Source organism: Coloeus monedula (assembly GCF_965178545.1).
Source record: "Coloeus monedula genome assembly, chromosome: 6".
NCBI lineage: Eukaryota > Metazoa > Chordata > Aves > Passeriformes > Corvidae > Coloeus > Coloeus monedula.
This window is the reverse complement of record NC_138786.1, coordinates 871,765-891,059: the sequence shown is the minus strand read 5'-3', so window position 1 is coordinate 891,059 and position 19,295 is coordinate 871,765. Positions and strand designations below refer to the sequence as shown.

General features: G+C 54.9%; 1 protein-coding gene and 1 long non-coding RNA gene across 2 annotated transcripts; one reads left to right on the top strand and one right to left on the bottom strand.

Annotated features, from left to right (window-relative positions):
• Nucleotides 1-610: 610 nt before the first annotated feature.
• On the bottom strand, nt 611-2,674 carry LOC309574424. The gene is made up of 3 exons (XR_014226528.1): nt 2,542-2,674; nt 1,739-1,844; nt 611-1,041 (listed from the first exon to the last, which is right to left on the bottom strand). It is a non-coding gene; the product is annotated as an uncharacterized lncRNA (long non-coding RNA).
• An 8,602-nt stretch (nt 2,675-11,276) lies between these two features.
• On the top strand, nt 11,277-16,342 carry LOC309574588 (mas-related G-protein coupled receptor member E-like; the record flags this gene model as incomplete). The annotated part of the gene is made up of 2 exons (XM_082284371.1): nt 11,277-11,378; nt 15,312-16,342. The coding sequence occupies exon 2, from the start codon at nt 15,422-15,424 to the stop codon at nt 16,340-16,342; it is 921 nt and encodes a 306-aa protein (XP_082140497.1). The 5' UTR covers nt 11,277-11,378; nt 15,312-15,421.
• Between the last annotated feature and the right edge of the window lie 2,953 nt (nt 16,343-19,295).

The following is a 19,295-nucleotide window of genomic DNA, read 5'->3' as shown; positions in this document are numbered from 1 at the left end:
GCTTCGGGCTGTGCCTGAGGCAGGACTCGGAGCCCAGAGACACACACTCGCCCTGGCCCGAAGAGCCCGCTTTGAGCATCAAAACACGGCACTTGGCCTTTAATTCAGGGCCAGCAAAACGCAGCACTTCCGTTTCTCTTTGTGAGCCCAAACACACAGGACTCGCTCTCTTCCTCAAGCCCTGAGAACAGGATTTAGTCACTGTTTCTGAGTCCCAGCTCTGGCCATACCAGCCTGCTCTCAGGACTCCACAGTGCAGGATTTAGTCTCTGCTTTTAAGCTCTGCGCCTGCTTTTGAGGCCCCAAAACGCAGCACTGGGTCTCTTTTTGTGAGCCCAAAACCGCTCCTGTCCCTCGGGTTCGGAGCCCCCAGAAGTGCCCGGGGCCACGGCTGGACCCCAGCTGGGCACCAGCAGCCGCTCCCTCACCCCCCGTGGGATGGGGAAGACACCAGAGACAAAATTCCAGCTCAGAACAGTTTAATAATGGAAACCAAGACAAATGCAATCATTTGAGAGTAATGACAACACATAGTAACAGTGAGAGCAACAAGAGCAGTGGTAACACTAATGAACAGGAAACAGAGAAAAGCCCCTCCACACCCCCCCCTTTAACATTATAAATCCAAAATTTAATCCAGAGCAACACAAACTCCCAGCGTGGGGCATTTCCATATTCCTGTTCCTTTCTCTGTGTTCTGTCCTGGGGACTTGTGGACTGAGGGAGGCACTGGCTGCTCCTCTGGCCAAGGGGAAGGCTCCTGTGCTATTGCCATGAAGGGAACACCTGGAATTACTGCCCTGGGAGCCCAGTCCGGTCCTTCCAGTGACTGGGGGGCACCCAGAGGGTCTTTACACGAAATGAAAATGACATCCTGGTCCAGTGCATTGACAGCAGGATTGGACACTCCTGGCCAAGGTGACCAGTCCATGGGAGTCGCACCGGTGACCATCCAGGGGGGATTTTAACTTGGAGACTTGCAGATTTCAGCGTGCAGAAGCTCCAATTCTTTTTGGCACCTCTTGTTTAAATGTCTCCCCACTGGAAGAGGTCAATTAGTCTTTTTACTGACCTGACTGCCAGAGGCAGGGAAAAACAATCAGCGTTCCCTGAACGCCTCCAGCACTTCCATGTCCACCTGCAAGGAGTGGCCGATGGGCAGGAGCCTGCCCAGAACAGGCTCAGAGATGGGGCTTTCAACCCAAACCATTCCATCATTCCATGATCTCTGCCTGTATTGATGTTGCACTGTTCCCTCTCCAATTTAGATTCCCAAATTTAGATGATTTATTCAAGGAATCATTTTAAAATTATTCAGGAATAAAAAGGGAAGCATCAAACATACAAGAATCATTCCTACACCCACCAAACCATTCTTAACTGGAAGCCTATTCCCTCATCTCTGTCCTTGTTTTGCTTTCCTGGAAAACCTTGTGATCCCAGAGTCTCTCAGAGCGATGTACTGGCATTACTGGAAGGTTTGCTCTCTCAGAGAGCCTGGGGGGTTTACAGCACTTGTTCCTCTGCATCTTTATCTTTTCATCAGCTTTCCCCTGAACAGTGCTGTGAGAGAAGCTTGGAATTACCAGAAATGGATCAGGTTCACATTTTTTCCCCACCAGTTTTCAACTATTTTGAAATGTGCCCAGGAACACTGCTGTGAAAGGATCAATCAGAACATCCTGAAAGAGAAAACCACCTCCAGCAGGAGCCAGAATGATCCCATTTCTGTTCTTACCTGGTCCTGCCAGAGCTCCCAACAGCCATTCCCATTCCGAAACAAGAGCTATGGAAGGCATTCCTGCTGTCCGTGAGGGTGAGGAGGCAGTTCTGGATGTTCTTTGCTGTGGAATCAGACAACAAACAGAGTGTAACTGATCTTGGTGGTCCCTTCCAAGCCAAACCAGCCCGTGATTCCATGCATGGATCAGCACCTGTCCCAGCTCCATTCCAGAAACCTCCTCCCACTAACCCAGAACTTTCCTTTTTCTGCTCAACATCAGGGGTTTGCTGCCGAGTGCCCCGGGCAGGGGACGCCTCAGCCTTCCCTGGGACCGCAGCATTCCCTGGGCTGCCTCAGCATCCCCTGCGCTGCTGTTCCACGCCCATCCCGTGTCCAGCGCCTGCGCGGGCTGCAGTGCCGGGCTCTCCCCACGAGGCGGCAGCACCGGGAGCGAGCAGCCCCGGCCGGTCCCGCTGTCTCGGGGCAGCTGCGCCTTTAACCCGCCCTGAGCCGGCGGGGCCGTGAACACAGCGGGCACAAGCCCCACTGCAGATTAACCCAGATTTTACCCCAAAATGTTCATTTTGTCCCCTACAGAATCCACCCCGGAGCGACGCCTTGGGCCCCGCACGGCCGAAGCAGCTGCGGTGTCCCGTGCCCGCAGCTCCCGCTGTGCCGGGACACCCATCCCTGTGCCAGGGCACCCATCCCTGTGCCAGGGCACCCATCCCTGGGCCGGGACACCCATCCCTGGGCCGGAATACCGATCCCCCGCGGCCCCCGCCGTCCGCTCGGGGCTGTCCCCGTTCCCCGCTCACCTCCGAGCCCGCAGCAGCCGCCCCGGTGCCCCCGGCCCGGCCGCGCTGCTCCCCGGGCTCCCCGCCATTGCCGCTCCCGGCGAGGAAGGGCGGAAGTCACCGGTACCGCACCGATGCGGCGATCGGGTCCGTGGCTATTCGACCTTCTCAAGATGGCGGCCGGAAGGACCCCGCTCCGTCGATTCGGCTGCCTGAATGCTCCCGCCTGCCCCAGGCGCCGCTGGCCCCACAGTCGGTGTCCGCAAAGCGGGAAACGCCTCAGAAAATTGTGCTGAAAGCTCTGAGTTTGTGTCGGCGTCGCGTTCAGGCAGCCGAATAGACGGACCGGGAGGCCTTTCAGCCGCCATCTTGAGAAGGTCAAAAAAGCTGCGTAATGAGCGCCATCTTTGGTGTGGCAATCCCGTGACTTCCGCCCGCCGTCGCCATCTTGGGTGCTGGCAGAAGCCACTTCCGGTTCGGCCGCCATCTTTAGTGTGGCACACCTAAGGCCCCCCGCCTCACAACGGCGTCTGTCTATTCGGCTGCCTGAATCCGGCCCCGACTCCAACGCCGGCCCCGCGCTTTCCCCGCGATTTTCCGCGGCGCTTCCCGGTGCGAGGACACGGCTGGCGGGGTCAGCGGCGCCGGAGGCGGGCGACGGCCCCGCGACCGGCGGCAGGCATTGGCAGGGACGCCTCTCAAAGGGTCCTATCTCGTCCGCCATCTTGAGTGTGGCGGAAGTGGCACCCGCCCTCTGCAAGGTCCTGGCAGCTGCTAATAAAGCGTCACTTAGCGCCATCCCGAAAGCGCCCAACTGCGCCTTCCTTTCCGAGCCGCCCTCTCGAGAGCGGCACATTGGCATCTCTATTCTGACCGTGCCCGCCCGGTGCCCCCCGCCCCGTGTCGTGCAGGGACCGCGCCTCTGCTGCCCGGCAAAACCGGCCCCGCCGGGCCGCCCCCCGCGCTGTCATTCCCCGCGGTCACCGCCCCGCACGGCGCCCGCTCCTTTCCATAGCTGTGGCCCCGCTCATGCACGGCCGTGTCCCTCGGCTCCGAACCGCCCTTCGCCCCTCCCCTCCGCTGACAGACCCGGCCCCGCTCGCTCCCGCTCCTTGCCACGCTCGGCAGCCACCGAGGCCGCCGCCCTCTCGGCTCAGCCGGCACCGGGCGGCAGCAGCGCCGCCCAGCTCAGCCCGGGGGCAGGCACAGAGCACAGGGAAAAGCCGGCTCCGGGCGCTCTGCAGCTCCTGCAGCCCGAGCGTCTCGGCTCCTGCGGCCAGGCGCTTGCTGCTTTCCTTCCTACAGAAAAACGCCGGCTCCTTATTCTCAAAACCTGCGGATCTCTATTCCCAGCTTCTTATATTGCTGTATGCGACAGAGTAGAGAGAGAGGGCTGGCTCATTTCAAAATGAATTTACATCTAAATTAGTAGTATTTGTCTATAGCTGTAAAAATGAAGAACTTAACAGCTTTTAGTATTTTACACTGTCATACACACATCCCTCCCAGTGGATTTTCTGGCAGTTTTGGGCCCCTCTGGGGGAGGACACCCAGCATTGGCCCCCCTCATTCCCCACTCACCTGCTCCTCCACTGCATCGTGGCTCTCCCAGGGACATTGGGGGGCCCCAAGTGACATTCAGAGCCCCCGAGTCTCCACCCCCTCCCCCAGCCTTTTTTCCTCACCCCCAAAGAATGCACAAAACGAGACAAACTGCCCTGGACGGCAGCACGGCACTTTCATAAAGCCATTTCCATGCAAACATCCCCCAGAAAGGGGCTCGGCAGGCACAGCCAAGGGGGGCAGCCCCCAGCAGGCTCGGAGCTCCTCCCCAGCTCCGGTGTCCCGGGCTGGCACGGGGGCAGCGGCCCCACGACGCTGCCGCGGCTCCCGCTCCGGCTCCGCTCCTGCGCTCGGGGCAGGGGCAGGAGCTGTCCCATCCCTTCCCTACCGCGCCGCTGCTGCCCCCGCCAGGCTGCGGCTCCGGGATCCCAACCTGCGCTCACGGACACATCGAGCGCTGCGGGGGGAGCACGGGGGAGAGACCAGGAGAGGCAGAAAGAGGGAGCGGGAGCAGAGGGGACACAGGAGGAAAAGGAAGAGCAGGCTGCAGGATGAAACTGAAAAAAAACCCCACCTGCGATGGGCAGCACGACAGAGAGGGATTAAAAAAGAACAGGGGCAGGGGACGGGACAGAAGGATCCCGCGAGAAACAACGGCACAGGGAGCACGACGGATCCCCCGAGAAGAAAAAGGAACAGCAGTGAGGCATGGAGAAGGACAGAGAGAAAGACGGAGCGCTAAACACACAGCAAAGACAGAGGGATAATACAGAGACAGAGAGGGAAACAAGGACGGAGGGAGGAAATGAGCGCGGCACGGGGGCGTGCGGGGAAGACGGGCAAGGCGCAGCAGAGGGATGGGCAAAGAGAGGGATGGGCAGCAGGACAGGGGCTCCCAAGAGAAGGGTACCGTGAGGGAGAGGGACCGAGCAGCCAATGCAGACAGGGACAGGCAAAAGGACAGCGAGAGGGACAAAGAAATACAGTCAGACTGCAGCACAAAGGAAAGAGGAGAGCAAGAAGGAAAGAGAAAGATGCGGGCGGCGAGGGAGACACAGAGAGACAGAACAGGGAGAGGGATTGAGCAGAATTTATTCAATAAAGGTCAGTATGGATTTCTTAAAAGAACACCAGAACATCCCTATCACGGAACTCTGCTGCCTGCTTCAACTTCACAGCTGTCGGGGAATATTTCTCCCCCCTCTCCTCTCTGCGGTGTTTATTAAATAAAGATTGAGTACTTATTTCTTAAAAGAAAAGAGAGAGTGAAGCAGTGAAAGGGAATGGCATGGGGAGCACACAGGACAAGAAAGCAACACAAAGGACACAGTGGACAGAGAGAAGAAAAGAGGTGGAAAGTTGGATGGAAGGCTGAAAGAAAATCAGGAGCAAACGCCAGGACTTTAATTAGAGAGGGTGGCTGACGAAGCTGCCAGTAAAGCAGCGGCTCACACAGAAGCTGCTGCTGTCACGGCTCGGCCCGGCACTCACTAATTAACATCTGTCTCCGGGCAGGGCCATGAACCCCCTGCTGCAACAGGAGGGGAAAGCCGAGGGGATGATGCGCACCGGGTTCGGTGCCGCTCAGCCCCAATCCCAGCCCGTGGCGCCAGGGAACGCACCCCGATCTCCGAACCTTCTCCCAGGGAAATTCCACCTTCACCCCTTCTCTTCCCCTCCCGGTGTCTCCGTGGGCCCGGAACAAACACGATGAGAGGTTTCTCTGTTGCAGGTTCTTTGGAAATCTTACACTGACTTTGAGAGGGAGCAAGAGGAGGAGAAGACAACCAGGAAACTTTACTGCCAACCAACATCAAAGCCCTCGCACCGGAGAAGAACGAACGGCTCGTTTTTACGCGGCCAAATTCCTTCCAGTTTCAGCATCGTCTGTTTCCCGGCCCTGTGAGAACTGCTGGGCACAGCACCACGAGTGAAATGCTCTCGTGTTCAGAAGGCACAACTGCAGAGAACAGACAGCAAAGCCGTCTCGAGGCAATTTGGGCACACAAAATCCCCCTTTTTGCACCCTGAGCTTTCTGTTAAGCCACACCTGAAATTCCCAGTTTCTCCGTACTCTGCCCCAGAGCTTCCCTCTCCCGTCAGTGCCGTAGGCAGGACTGATTCCATACTCACAAACGCCCCTTGCCACGAGCGGCGCTCTCTGCCCGCCAAGGACACGGCACCGGGCAGGGACATTTCTCCCACTCCCCGGCAGAGACCTCCTCCTGCCACATCCAGGGAACCGCAGCCGCTCAGGGAACACCAACTTGGTCCTGGCCTGGGAACAGGACAGGGACAAGGAACACTTTGAAGTCATTCCCACCTCGGTGCTGTCCAGACCCGGCAGAAAGCGCTTCCCACACCTCTCCTGGAATTCTCTTCCCCGGCCCTTCCAGCTTCGGAAGCTTCTGTGGGAGCCTCAAGTTTCGGTGCAGCTCAGAAGCTGCACGCGCCTAAAGCATCCCCACGGGAACGCGAAGCTTCCCTCGGGCATTTCGTTTCTTTATCCCAAATATTCTCCCCACTCAGCCACAACCTAGAAAGAACAAAAGGGAAAAGAAGGAAGACCAATTAATTCTGACATAAGGAGTCTTGACTATCCCAACACACTGCCAGGTGAAAAAACATCCCTGCCCCTCTAACAAATCCCTCTGATACTGTCTCCATTCAGGATCAATTATTTAAACGTTGTATTAAGGAGCATAAGGACACAATGCTTGGAATTCTCAAAAAAGGCTCAGCTTGGCCACTCCAAGCACTTTCCCACCCGGGGAGCTGAGCTGTCCCAGATTTAAACGCCACGTTTGATCCAAATCCGACAGAAATCTGATCTTGTTTGGCTACTGAGCTTTCCCAAAAGCTCTGCAGTCAAGCCTGGAAATCCTCGCTGAAGCTTTGCCACGTCACATTGGGATTTACCCTTGGGAAAACCCCACTCTGAGCACTTGGGTTTCAAGAGGTTGCACCCGATGTTACAGACACAGAATTCCTGTGGCATTTGGCATTTCCTGCACCTCCAAACACGTGAAAAGAATGAAGTGCAGAGTCCCAAGGCTCCATTATTGCCATTCTCCTCACATCCCTTTCCTCAGCTGCACGTGGCTTTGTGCCCCCTCTGAAGGGCTGGAAAGGAATTTCTTCGGTTTTCAGCTTTTTCTCTGAGGCGGCCCAAAAGGCAAACAGGAAAAAAAAACAAACCCAGAAGTGCACAAAATCCCAGCCCCTCCCAAGATGCAGCTCCTCACACCAAACCTTGGGAGAATCCCTGGTGCTTCCAACACCGCTGCAATCCCACCTGGAGCTGAGCTTCCAGGGTGCTCTGCCTAATCCACATGCAAGCCTGGATAGCCCAAAGCCTGCAAGAAAAGAGGAGGCAAAGTGAAGGGGAGAGGGGGGGAAAAACAGAATTTTGGGTTTTCCCCGTGTTTGCAACAGGATTGAAGGGCAGGATGGAGAGGTTTTGTGGAAAAGAAGTACCAAAGGCTGCTTCATTGCCAGCAATTAGCGCTGCTCAGGTTGAATCCAAGAGGACAAATGCACCAGGATCAAACAGGAGCGGCCGACAGGATGGGTTATGACACAGATCTGTGAAGCTGGAGCCTTCTTTCTTCTCCCGGGCTCTCCCAGAAATTCTCCATGGCCGGACGTGCTCCCGCTCTCCCCGCTGGGGAGGGTGGACTTGGATAGCCCGGGTGACTGGTGAGCCTAAAACAAGAAAGTGATGCAGTGATCCAAGTGTTCTTCCTGAGGAAATGACATATTCTCTGGACCTGGGATAACCTATCCTGTAGATACAGAAATGCTGCTAGCAAGGATTTTCTTGCTATTTTCTAAGCCCGTGAGAGACTTTTCTCTCTCACAGAAGAGGCAGCAGAGTTCTGTAAACAGCCAAACACCTGCAGCCTTGAAAAGTCTTGTTTATGGTACAGTAGGAAAATATTTGGACAATGGATGTTTTAGGATTTTAGCCAATCACCCCAAGGGGTGGCTGATCCTTTGTCCAATTAGACTGTGAAGAAAAAAGTCTATAAAAGAGTTTGTAAAATAATTAAATAAATCAATCTCGCTGCACAATTCCTGCTGCTGGATCTTCTCTCCTCCTCCCTATGGCTGCAGGACACGGTGATATACCCTAGGGGTGCAGTAATACTATCCCATGGCTTTCTCCAGGAAGGGTCCCAGCTGGATATGGTCTCCCAGAAAGGATTCCATAGGGGCTCACCTTTTGCTTGGAGCTTGGCTGAAGTCCTCAGCAATGCCAGGGAATGTGGCCATTGGAGGCTTTGGGCAGATCTGGCTCATTTGCCTTTTTAGGCTTTGCTTCCTTCTCTCAGCCTTCCCACTGGATTGGGGTCTCCAAGGAATATGGAAATCCCATTGGATTCCTGCTCTTTTGGACATTTTTTGTACCGTCCCTGTACAAAACGAGGCCCCCTGTTCGGATGCTTTTCCCCACCGTTCCCCGGCACTTTTATCTGCCGGTGCATTCCCTGCGTTGCTTGGGCTCTTCCCAGATCTTTGAGCTCCTTCACAAGGCAGGAGATCGATTTGGCCCAGGAACTAAACCCTCCCGAGGAATTGTCTGATGCCATCTCTGCATTTGACACCTGATCCTTGTGCTCAAAGGATCCCTCTTTCTTCCCTTCAGCCAATTCCAAGGCTCGCTGCCCCCAGCTGCGATCAGGCCCCAGCCTGATCCCTGCAGTCTTCCCTGCCGGGATCCTGCTCAGGAATCCCTGGGCTACAAATGTAAGAATTCATTCTTCCCACCCCTGCCCAGTTCCAAAGGATTTGGTGTCTGCCTTACCCAGCTGGAGCCTGCTTCCAACTCTGTTCTTGCTGCTTCTGCTGCTTTCCATTGCCCAGGAATTCCACCGATGGAGTGACAGCATTTTCCAGCTCCTCCAGGATTCCCTCTGTTGTGTTTGGGTGCTGGAAGGATATCAAAACCAGGGCCTCACTATCAGGAATTACACCCCCAGATTTGTTCCTTTCCAAGTGTCACCTCTTCCCAACAAAGCACTGGACATCCAAGGAATAGAGAAATTGATGTGCTGACCACTGCTTACTCCTCTGGAATGTCAGAGCTTGGGAAAATGGGCAGCTGGAGCTTTTCCTGGTGCTACCCATGAAGTGTATTTTACCTAAGAGCCCCTGCCCATGCCTTTGCCTGTATCCACCAAAAATCCACCTGTTCATTCCCCAGCTGCTGCCTCCCTCTTTTCCTTTATCCCACAGAATTTTAACAGGTGAATATTCCCCTCTGCAAGAGCACCTTTCATTCCAAACCTAAGAACAAACGAATCATTCCTTTGGATATTAGAATTCCACTGAAAGCAATGGATGCAAAATGATCCTCTCCTGGCCCCTGCTGCATTCCTGGAGCAGGGATTCTTTCCCTCTTTCCCCCACACCCTGCGGTGCCCGCCCTGCCCTGCCCCCTTTTCCGGCTTTGTTCCACAGCTTTTGTTTCCACCTCTTGCATCCTTTCCCTCACTCCAGGAGCTCCCAGCAGTTCCACACCCTCTTTTCTCCCATCCTGATCCTTTCTCCAAGAACAGAGCTGTGCATTCCAATTCCCTTCTCTTTTCTCTGACAATTCCCACCAATCCACACCTAAAGCTGACACAAGGAACACTCAGTGCCCACAAATGCAAATCCAGACCTGGCCATGCCTAAACTCTGAACACACAATCCCCGACCATCTGCATTAATTCAAAGCTAACATTTAGGACACAGTTCAGGCTGCAGCACAAAGTCAATGCAGACAAAGGCTCCACAGGAAACATGGGATTTCCTGTTCTTCCTGCAGTGGCATTTATGGCTGAGCAGATCAGAACAAGGCCTGAGCACACAGGACTGGAGAATAAACACCCAACAACAACCCCTGTGCTCGGCAGGGGCCTGGGGCATCCCAGTCCAGGCTATTGGCTTCTTTTCCTTTTCTTCACCGCAATTAACCTTTAACAGGAACTTGGGAATCCATCCAGATAAGGAGACATTTCCTGAAACAGATCCTCCATAGAAACAGGAACAGAGAAGCTCACTGCCACATCCAAAATCCTTCAGCAAAGCACTTGCAAAAGCAAAGGTGCTGAGGGATTCCCAGGAGCACCAGGGAACCCAAGTGAAGGGGGGAAACCGGCCCACGGCAAACAGCTGCCACTGCTTTGCACTCCAGGCGCTCTGCAAGCGCAGCTTCCCTGGAATTTCACCCTCAGCATCTCTTCCAAGCTCCACAGGGGAACAAACAGGGACTCCAACATCTCCTTCCTTTGTCCATTTTGTAGCACAGGCCCACCAGGAGGAACTGGAATCCAAAGGCAGATCTAAACATGGGACTCCCACTTGCCACTCTCTCTACCTTTTCTCCAGCTTGGCCCTGGGCTGGGAAACAAACGACAACAAACGTTTAAAAACCATCCTTGAGGTGTCTTGAGGATGCCCAGGCCTGGCAGAAAGCCCTTCCCACCAGCCTGCCCAACATAATCAGGTGCAGCTGCATACCCCAAACTGCTCCTGAAATTTGTGCCACACTGATTCAATTACTTGGTTTACTTCTATGGAGTCATTAACTCTAGAAAAAAGGTTCATCGAAATCTGAGGGCTCCAACTAATTCAGGGGACATTTTCCTCAGACAAACAACTAACCCAATTGTATTGGGTTGACCCTGAGTTGATGGACAGTCTTTAAGACCAATTACGCTTCTCACAATTTACATATTTAAACCGCACAGAAAGGCGGGACTGCCCCTTTTGGTCGGAGCTCGCCTGCTGGGAGGTGGGGGCAGCTCGGGGCCTCCCGGCCCCGCCGGGCCGGGCCGGGGCCACTGCCCCTTTCCCCCTTTCCCAACGCTGCGGCACGGACCCTGGGTGGCTGGGGGGGACTGCCTCAGAGCCACAGGCAGCTCAAACCAGCCATGGAGTGCTCACAGCTAAAACCAGCCATGGAGTGCTCACAGCTAAACCCATCCAGCGCGGCTTCTGGGGACCGGCGGGTCCCTCTCCTCTCCACGCGGGGCCGGCGGAGTCAACGGGAGCCGGCAGAGCCTCCTGTCTGCAGCCAGCACACTTCGTGCTGAACTGAAGAAGACACCACGCAGCCAGCAGCACAGAGGGAGCGAGGCTTTCCCCACCGTAAAGGCTGAACAAGAACACTCTTCAGCATGGCGGTGTCAGTCAGAGAGAAAGAGAAGTGAGTCACGTGGGACGGAGCTGGAAATGGCGACGGGAGAAAAGAGGGCGGGGCCGCGATTCTGGCGCGCAGCTTAAAAGAAACCTTCTTGCATGCCGTGGTAAGAAACTGTAATACCACAAACTGTTTGTCTCTTTAATCCATTTGAAGAACATGGGGGGATGGAGTATCTTCGTGTGCCTGTGAAGATTGTGAAGAATGCCCGATGCCAGGCTATATAGTAGCAAGAGGCTGTTAGAGACTTGTGGCAAAGAAGAGCCTTTGTGTGCAGGCCAAAAGAACTTATCCTTAAAAAGATGAATAACCCCATGTGATGGCCCATGTTTTGCAGTGTGAAAGAACTGTGAGATTTTTCATGGGAGAGATGTTCTACACACAGCAGATTGTTTGTTTCCGGGCGGATCTGCTGTTGGTGGCAGTTTGGGAACCACGTGCAACTGAAGGAAAAAACCCTTTTTTCCCTTAAGCATAAGAGAGAGACTTTTCAAGAACTGGAACACTGACTAACATCCCATGTTTTGTTATCCCTTGTGTGAGCTAGGTAAAAGGAGAGAAGTGCTGGCTGGAGGGGGGGGGGGGGGAATTTGCTTTAATTTTGTTTTGTTATTGTCTTTTTACTTTTAATTCTATTAGTAATAAAACTCTTTCATTGTACTGCAACTGTTTAAGGTTTGTGCCTGCTTTGCTTTTCTCCTAATTCTTATCTCACAGAAAGAAAATGAGTAAGTAATGAATATTTTGAACCAAAACCACTACATTTAATTGGTGTTTCTGCCTGGTTTCGAACTCAACCCGCTACACCAATGAACTCCTGTGCTGAGAGTTCACCCCCCATCTCACGGGCACCGGCCATGTCACAGCCAAAACCTTCCCCGGACCCAGCACAGCGCCCTGGCCCTCCACACACGGGCACCTCTGGGAGCCATGGGCCAGCAATAGCCCAGCGCCTCTCAGGGGCCTGGGCCAAAGAGCTGCAGCAGCCGGAGCGCCCCGGGGAGAGAGAGGAACCCGCGAGTTCTGCCCCCACGCAGCACAGGAGGAGCTGCCCTGGCCCAGCTCTGCCTCCTGTGCCAGCAGCAGCGCGGGCGCAGCTCTCACCCACCAGGGCTGCAAGGGGCAAGCGCCTGCGCCCAGCTGGGCACCGATGTGGCGCGGCCCCAGCGCGCTCCGCGAGTGCCCCCCAGGAACAAAGGGCAGCACCAAACGAGACTCACCCACAGCGCTCCCAAAAACTCTCCAGCACCATTTGCTGCTTCCCTCTTGCTGCCAGGGCCCACCAAGCTCTGCCTCAGGTCCTGTCCCAGGCTCGCCGGTGACCTTGAGAGGAAAAGGTTATGTTCAAATTCAAGCAGGAGCTAAAAACAACAACAGAGAAGCACAGAATGAGACAAATTATCTTCCACCGCCCTCAGTAGCCTCAATTCAGGAGGGTCGGCAGAAACTCAAGAGTTGCACAGGGCAAAGGTCCAGGTGTACCTTTAGATACATTCAAACATCCTGGAGCCCTGGGCTTTCCTAGTGCCTCGGTACCCAACGTCAGGGGGGGAAACCATCCCAGTTCAGGCTTCCCCAGCCCATGTGCAGGTGTCACCCCCAGCCCTCCCAGGGGCTCCCAGTTCCCAGGGCAGAGCAGAACCAGCACCCAGCCAGCAGCCCCTCGGGCCTGGGAGCTGGGGGGCACTTCCAGAAGTACACCATGCCTTGGAGCAAGCTGGCCAAACAATTCCACACCTAAACCCTTCAATCCCTGCAAGTCAAGGCAGACTCCCAAATGCCCAAGAATTCGCAGCTGCCATGGAAAAGTTAAAAGATCAACGTCCGCCTGAACTGCATTTGCAGAGTCCAATTGCACCCATTTTGCTCTGCCTCACGCTGGCAAATTGCCCAGAATGTGCTGTGGACAAGAGCCTGGAAACCATGGAAAACTCCTGACACTGGTATCCCGACTCTGCCTCCTGCAGACACCCAGCTCAGGGAAAGCTTTGCAGCAAAGCCCATCCTAAAGGAGCTGTTTTCCCCGAGGAAGCCCAGCAGCGGCAGCGCTGGCCCAGAGCACAAAGCAGCAGCTGTGCCGGGGAAGAGCATCCTTCAGTTCCTCTGCTGCTCACTTGACCACAGAGCTGTTCCTAGGCCACATTCACCTGCCTGGAGCACCCATGGTCCCGAGTGCCCGGAGCTGGGCTGGCACCGGCACAGGCGGCACGGGCAGGATGGCCCAGGGGCTCAGCACGGCCCCGGCTGCTCCAGGAGTGCCACGGCAAAGATGTGCCTGGTCCCGGCTGGAGCGGGGCAGGAGCGGGGCTGTCGGGGGCAAGGCGGCCCCGGGGGGCTCTGGGCGTGTGCGAGGGGTCAGGAGGGGTCAGGAAGGCTCTGGATGCTGCCGATCCCAAATGTCCGCACTGGAGAGCAGCAGAGCCCGACGGGCAGCGCTTCAAGGTGGGGAGAGGCTGCCGGGCAGGAAACCTGCGGGATGGGATGGGATGGGATGGGATGGGGATGGGATGGGATGGGATGGGATGGGATGGGATGGGATGGGGATGGGGATGGGGATGGGATGGGGATGGGATGAGGGTGGGGATGGGGATGGGGAGCAGCTCAGCTGTGCTTCCTTGCGCCCGGGGGAGATTTTGGCAATGATCCTGGAGCTGTTCTCCGAATGGGAAGTACTTCTGAGAAGTGCCCACCTGCATCACCAGCACTGCCAGCACTGCCAGCACTGCCAGCACTGCCAGCATTCCAGTGCCACCAGCACCACCAGCATCCCTCTGCCGCTGGAGGGACCATGGCCCCTCAGGGAAGAGAAACGAGGAATGGTAGGAGGCTGTCGTGAGAGGGAAGGCAGTTGGAGAATGGGACATTCTGCAAGGAAGGAGTGTTTCTAATCAGTAGGAAAGGAGGAGCCATTTGCAAAATTGTTCATGTGGGGCTTCTGACAAAAGCCACTTCCTCTGTAGGAAAGAAAACCAAAACAAATAACTCTGAGGAGGTGGAGCTCTGACGTAGCCAAAGTCACAATTTCTGACTCTCCTGTGACTCCACCCAGCCTGGGAGAGCAACACGAGGACAGGGCACGGAGAGGAGCTGGTGGCACAGCAGTGGGCACCTCCTGGTGATCTGGGCACTTTCTCCTTCGTGTTCCTGAGCTGGGAGGAGCCGCTTTAGGGTGTGGATCCCAAAGGAGCAAGGGGTGCCAGGAAGCGCCGCTGATCGGGACAGAGCCCCTGTGCCTGCTGCTGCCCCACACTGAACAGGTCAGTGGAATGTTCTCCTTCCTCCCTGCCCCACCTTCCTCTCCTCCTGCAGCTGCTCTGTGCCTGCCACCCTCTCCCGGTGACCGCAGTGCCCTCCCCAGATACCCCCTGCTCTGCTCTGCTCTTCAATTCTGCATCTTGATACCAAAATGGGCCGGAATAAACTTTCTAACACAATGGGAAACGGGAGGAAGCAGGAGTTCTTTACCTGTGCAGGACACACAGGAGGATCTCTCCTTGTTCTGTGTGTGTGGGGAGACTTTACAGCAGGGGTTTTATCCACTAGAAACACACAGAGGCATTAAGGCGTGGTTCTTGTCTGATACATAAACATCACATTCCTAGGACTCATTTCCATGCATCCACCTCCTCCTGGGAGTCCTTTCATGATCCTGGAGGTTCATCAGGAGGGGTCTCTGGTGCTCATATTCACTGAGTGCTGCCATATTAAAGGTGACCTCCCCTTGAACTTTTCCTTTGGCCATGTGCTGTTGCTTCTTGTGACAGAACTGCCCCAGAACCACTGCAGGCCTCCTGATCTGTTCCTGCACTGCCTCCAGCCTAATTTCTTGCCCTGTGTGCACACATTTAAATCCTTTTTTCTTTTTGACTAGTGGGTCTTTCAGCAACATCGGGGAACTGAAAATGTTTATTCTCTGTGTTGCTTATCAATCCCCTCCTGAACAGCCCAACCCTCCCACCTCTCTCTCCCACCCCACCATTCCCACCGCCCTCCTCCCCTGCACATCTCACTTCTCTCCACTGATCCCTTCCCACTACAGGGAGCTGCTGAGGAGCCGCTTGGTCCATCCCTGGATTCTCCAAGCACTGACTGCCCATCCACTCTGACCACAGCCGGGGCCACATCCCAGCGCCTGCCCAGCGTCCATCCATGGAGGTGAGCTCCGTGTCCCCACCTTCTGCCTCACCCACCGAAGGAGATGATCCATGTGAGACAGATGTCACCAACATGGCCATACACAGTGTGACACTGCTCATCTGCCTCTGTGGGCTGGCTGGGAACGGGGCTGTGCTCTGGCTCGTGGTCATGAACGACATTACTGAATTCATCTTTGACCTGGCTGTCGCCGACTTCATCTTCCTCCTCTTCGCACTCCCCTCCTCCCTGCTCTTCCTGCTGGAGGACGTGTCCTGCTCTCCTATCCTGCCCCTGATGTACGTGAGCTTCCTTTTCCAGCTGTCCATGGTCTCCTACTACTGGGGGCTGTTCCGGCTGACGCGCATCACCGTCATATGGGACATGGAAAAGCTCTGCCAGCTCTGCTGCGGCTGCAGCCTTCCCCTGCGCCTGCTGTGGGTGGTTGACAGTGTCCAATACTGGGCCTTCTTCGCTCTCTTCACTGTCATTCCCACAATGACATTCCTGTGCCCATCACACCAGCAGGAGCACTGCCGGGGGGGTTTCATCTCGGTGTTTGCCGTCATCCTGCTCCTCTTTGCTGCACCCATGGTCATTAGCCACACAATCGACATCGTTAAAGCCAAGTGTGGCTCCCAGCAGCAGCAACCCAAGAAGCGCGACATCGTTATCTTCCTTGTTGTGCTCTTCACTCTCTTCCTCAGCCTCTGGAATTTCCTGCAGCAGCTCAGTTACACGGTTGTGTCCTCCCAGGTTTTTTTCCTGCTCACCTGCATCCACAGCACCATCAAACCCTTCATCTACTTCTTGGCAGGGAGGTGCTGGAGCCCCTGCTCCATGGGGTCCCTCCGGCTCTCGCTCCAGAGGGTCTTTGAGGAACGGAAAGACAAAACTGCCGGCAGCAAGGATACCAACAGGGACACGGGGGTCTGAGACTGTTGATCCCTTCCCCTGTGCTGCTGAAGGACCCCAGGACAGGGACTGAGGGATTCCTTGAGCCATTTGATTTATAAATATCGACTGTATTACCACCCCCTCCCATGCTGGATTCCTGCAAGAAGCGAGCAGGGGCAGTGCCACGGGCGATGTGGGAGGGATGCTCTGCAGGGAGCACACTGGAGCATGGATTTCCTCCTCCCTCCCGGCTCCACGTGGCTCCAAGCAGTGCAGCCGGGCTCAGTCCTGTTCCCTGGCTCTATTCCCCATGGAATGACCCTCACTGCCTCTGGGCCCCAGGGAATAAACTCCTTCTCCTTTGGCTCAGCAGATGAGTTTCATGGCGTTTTGAGGGAGCTCTTTCCCGGAGAGGGTGGGACAGGTTAAGCCCTGGGGACACAGCCAGCACGGGGCAGCGGTGATTCCCCAAATCTCTGCGGGGCTGGTGCCTCTGGATGGCAGGAGAGGGCTCGGGATGGCACGGAGCATCCTTCCCCTTCTGGCCGGCAGAGCCGGCCCTGCATTCCCGGTGATGGGAAGAGACACCAGGTAGGGCTGCAGAGCTGGGCAGGGACAGCAACATTCCCTTCCTCTTGGAGTGGCAATTTGTCACATCCCTTCATTCCAGAATGAAATCATTCTGAGTAAAGAGCAGGCTCAGAAGTGAACTCCACTGAACTCTTGTGCCTGTGACCAAAACCCGCTGGAAATATGGAAATTGACGTCAGCAGGAGCTTGGACCATTGGATTGCACAGAAATTAGGGGGTTGTGCTGCTGTCCTGCACAACGGGGCCGTCCTCTGGTTGCCCAGCATCCATGTCCAAGGAAGCCCTTCAGCACCTCCATCCTGAACCTGGCCACCCTCAGGAGGAGCTGAACAGCGACTCTGCACAGCAGCTTCAGCCACAATCCAGGCTCTGCTGATCTTTGCCATTCTGGTACTACCCTGTCATAGGTTAGCAAGCACAGTCCCGGAAGGGATGTCCTTGCTAAGGGGTGCTTACAGCTTCCTCTGGGACCTGACAGAACCTATCAGGTGGCCAGTTTGAATATGGACAATTCTTTAAGCCACTTAAAGTTGCGACCACCCCTGTGATCCACACTTAAGAACAGACAAACTCCCCCCAGCTCTCTCTCTCTCGTTTCTGGTGCTGGGACAGGTGGATATGGCCTTTTGTGGGGCCAGTGGGCCTCAGCCATCCTGGAGGCGATGGCCCTGTTCCATCCGTGGAACCTCCCCCCCCACCACTGCTTTGCCGTGGGCAGCCAGAGCAGCTTGGCTCTCCCCCCTCTCCACTTCGATAAGAAACACTCAACATTCCAGCTGCAAAGCTGCAAGGCTGAGGTGAAATTAGCCCTTGTATTGCTGTGAAGAGCTGAAAACCAGAGGGAAGAGAGGAGATGCTTAAAGCTGAAAGTCTGTTGTGAAGCTGTGATATAGCAGAGTATCCTGCTGTAATTTCATGAAGATATGGGGGGTGGAGCGTTCAACTCGTGAGCAAAAGCACCTGCACTGAGATAGGCAGATGCTGACGCAGCTGTAATTTCATGAGAAGTTTGGACAGGGAGAGATGGACCACATGAGGACTTTGGCTTCAAATGGGAAAGGAGAAAACCTCAGTTCCTAGACATGCTCCCAGAGATGGTCCTAACGATGAAGATGAGGAAGACCCTTTGCTCCCAGGAAAGGAGAAGGGCCTCTGTTCTTAGAGATGAAATGCTCACAGAGACGGGTGAAGAGAACTTTTGTTTCTGAACAGCTCAACCTTAAAATTGTACCCCAAAAACCTTCAAGAGTGGACCCTCGAAAGCAGTTGTGGGAAAAGCTGCAAGTCGGGGGAAGGGACTCACATGTGAGCAGAGAGACTCCTCTTCCTAAATGGACTGAACAATATTTGGAAGTGGGCGGCTGTCTCGTTGTGATAATGTTTCCATAGCACGAGCAAGAAGAGACTTCTCTTTCTAAATGGACTGAACAAGGTTATTATGGAAGTGGCAAACAGACTGAACATCTCAAGGGATGTCTTTTTACATTGTCAGTGGGAGAAGGGAGGAAGGTGGGGGGAGGAGGAGAGTTCTGAAGGTGTGGTGTAATTTTTTTTCCTCTTTTAGGAAAGTTAATAAACTTCTTTATATTCTTTCAAGTTTGGTGCCTGCTTTGCATTTCTCCTAATTCTCATCTCAGAGAAGATAAACAGTAATGAGTATTTTGGGCCAAACCACTACCCTAAATTGGTGTTTCTGCCCGGTTTCAAACCCAACCCGCTACACGGAGGCAATCCCAGCATCTGCAAGAAAGAAAGAAGCAGCAAAAGGTGATTTCTTCTCTTTCAAAGTTATTTCAAGGGCTCACACCCAAACCCACCTTTGCTCTTGATTCTGGCTGGGTGCATGGTGAGCAGTGGGCACAGGTCATGTCATCCATGCTGGTGTGAGTGATGCTTTCTGGGGGAAAGCAGCTGATCTCCAAAGTTCCCTTCCTGCCCCGTGCCTGATCTGCACAGGAGAAAACCTCTTCCAGGAAGAGATTGTGCTCCCTCTAATGCCATTTGCCCAGTCTGTGCCATGGGGATATTGCCAGCCTGGGGCAGCAGAGGCACACGCAGCTCTCAGCACTCCCTGCTCCAAGCACAGCTCGGGGCTCCTTTGCACACTGCCTCTGCCCTGGGGTTTTCTCCAGGAGAAGCCAAGGAATTGCTCCTGGAAGGGTGCAGATTAAGTTATCCCAAAGGGAAGCAAAGAATAAGTACTCCAGAAGAGCCCTTGGGATCTGCTGGGCTGAGGTGGGAAGGGGACATTCATTCCCTGCAGGGCCAATACACAACAACCTCCAAGCCAAAGCCCAGAGTGGCAGGTGGGGTCTGACAGCAGCACTCTGACAAACCTCCTTGTCATTCTTCCCTGCAGTGACTTTTGCAAGCAAACTCTGAAGCTGACAAGCCCAGAAGC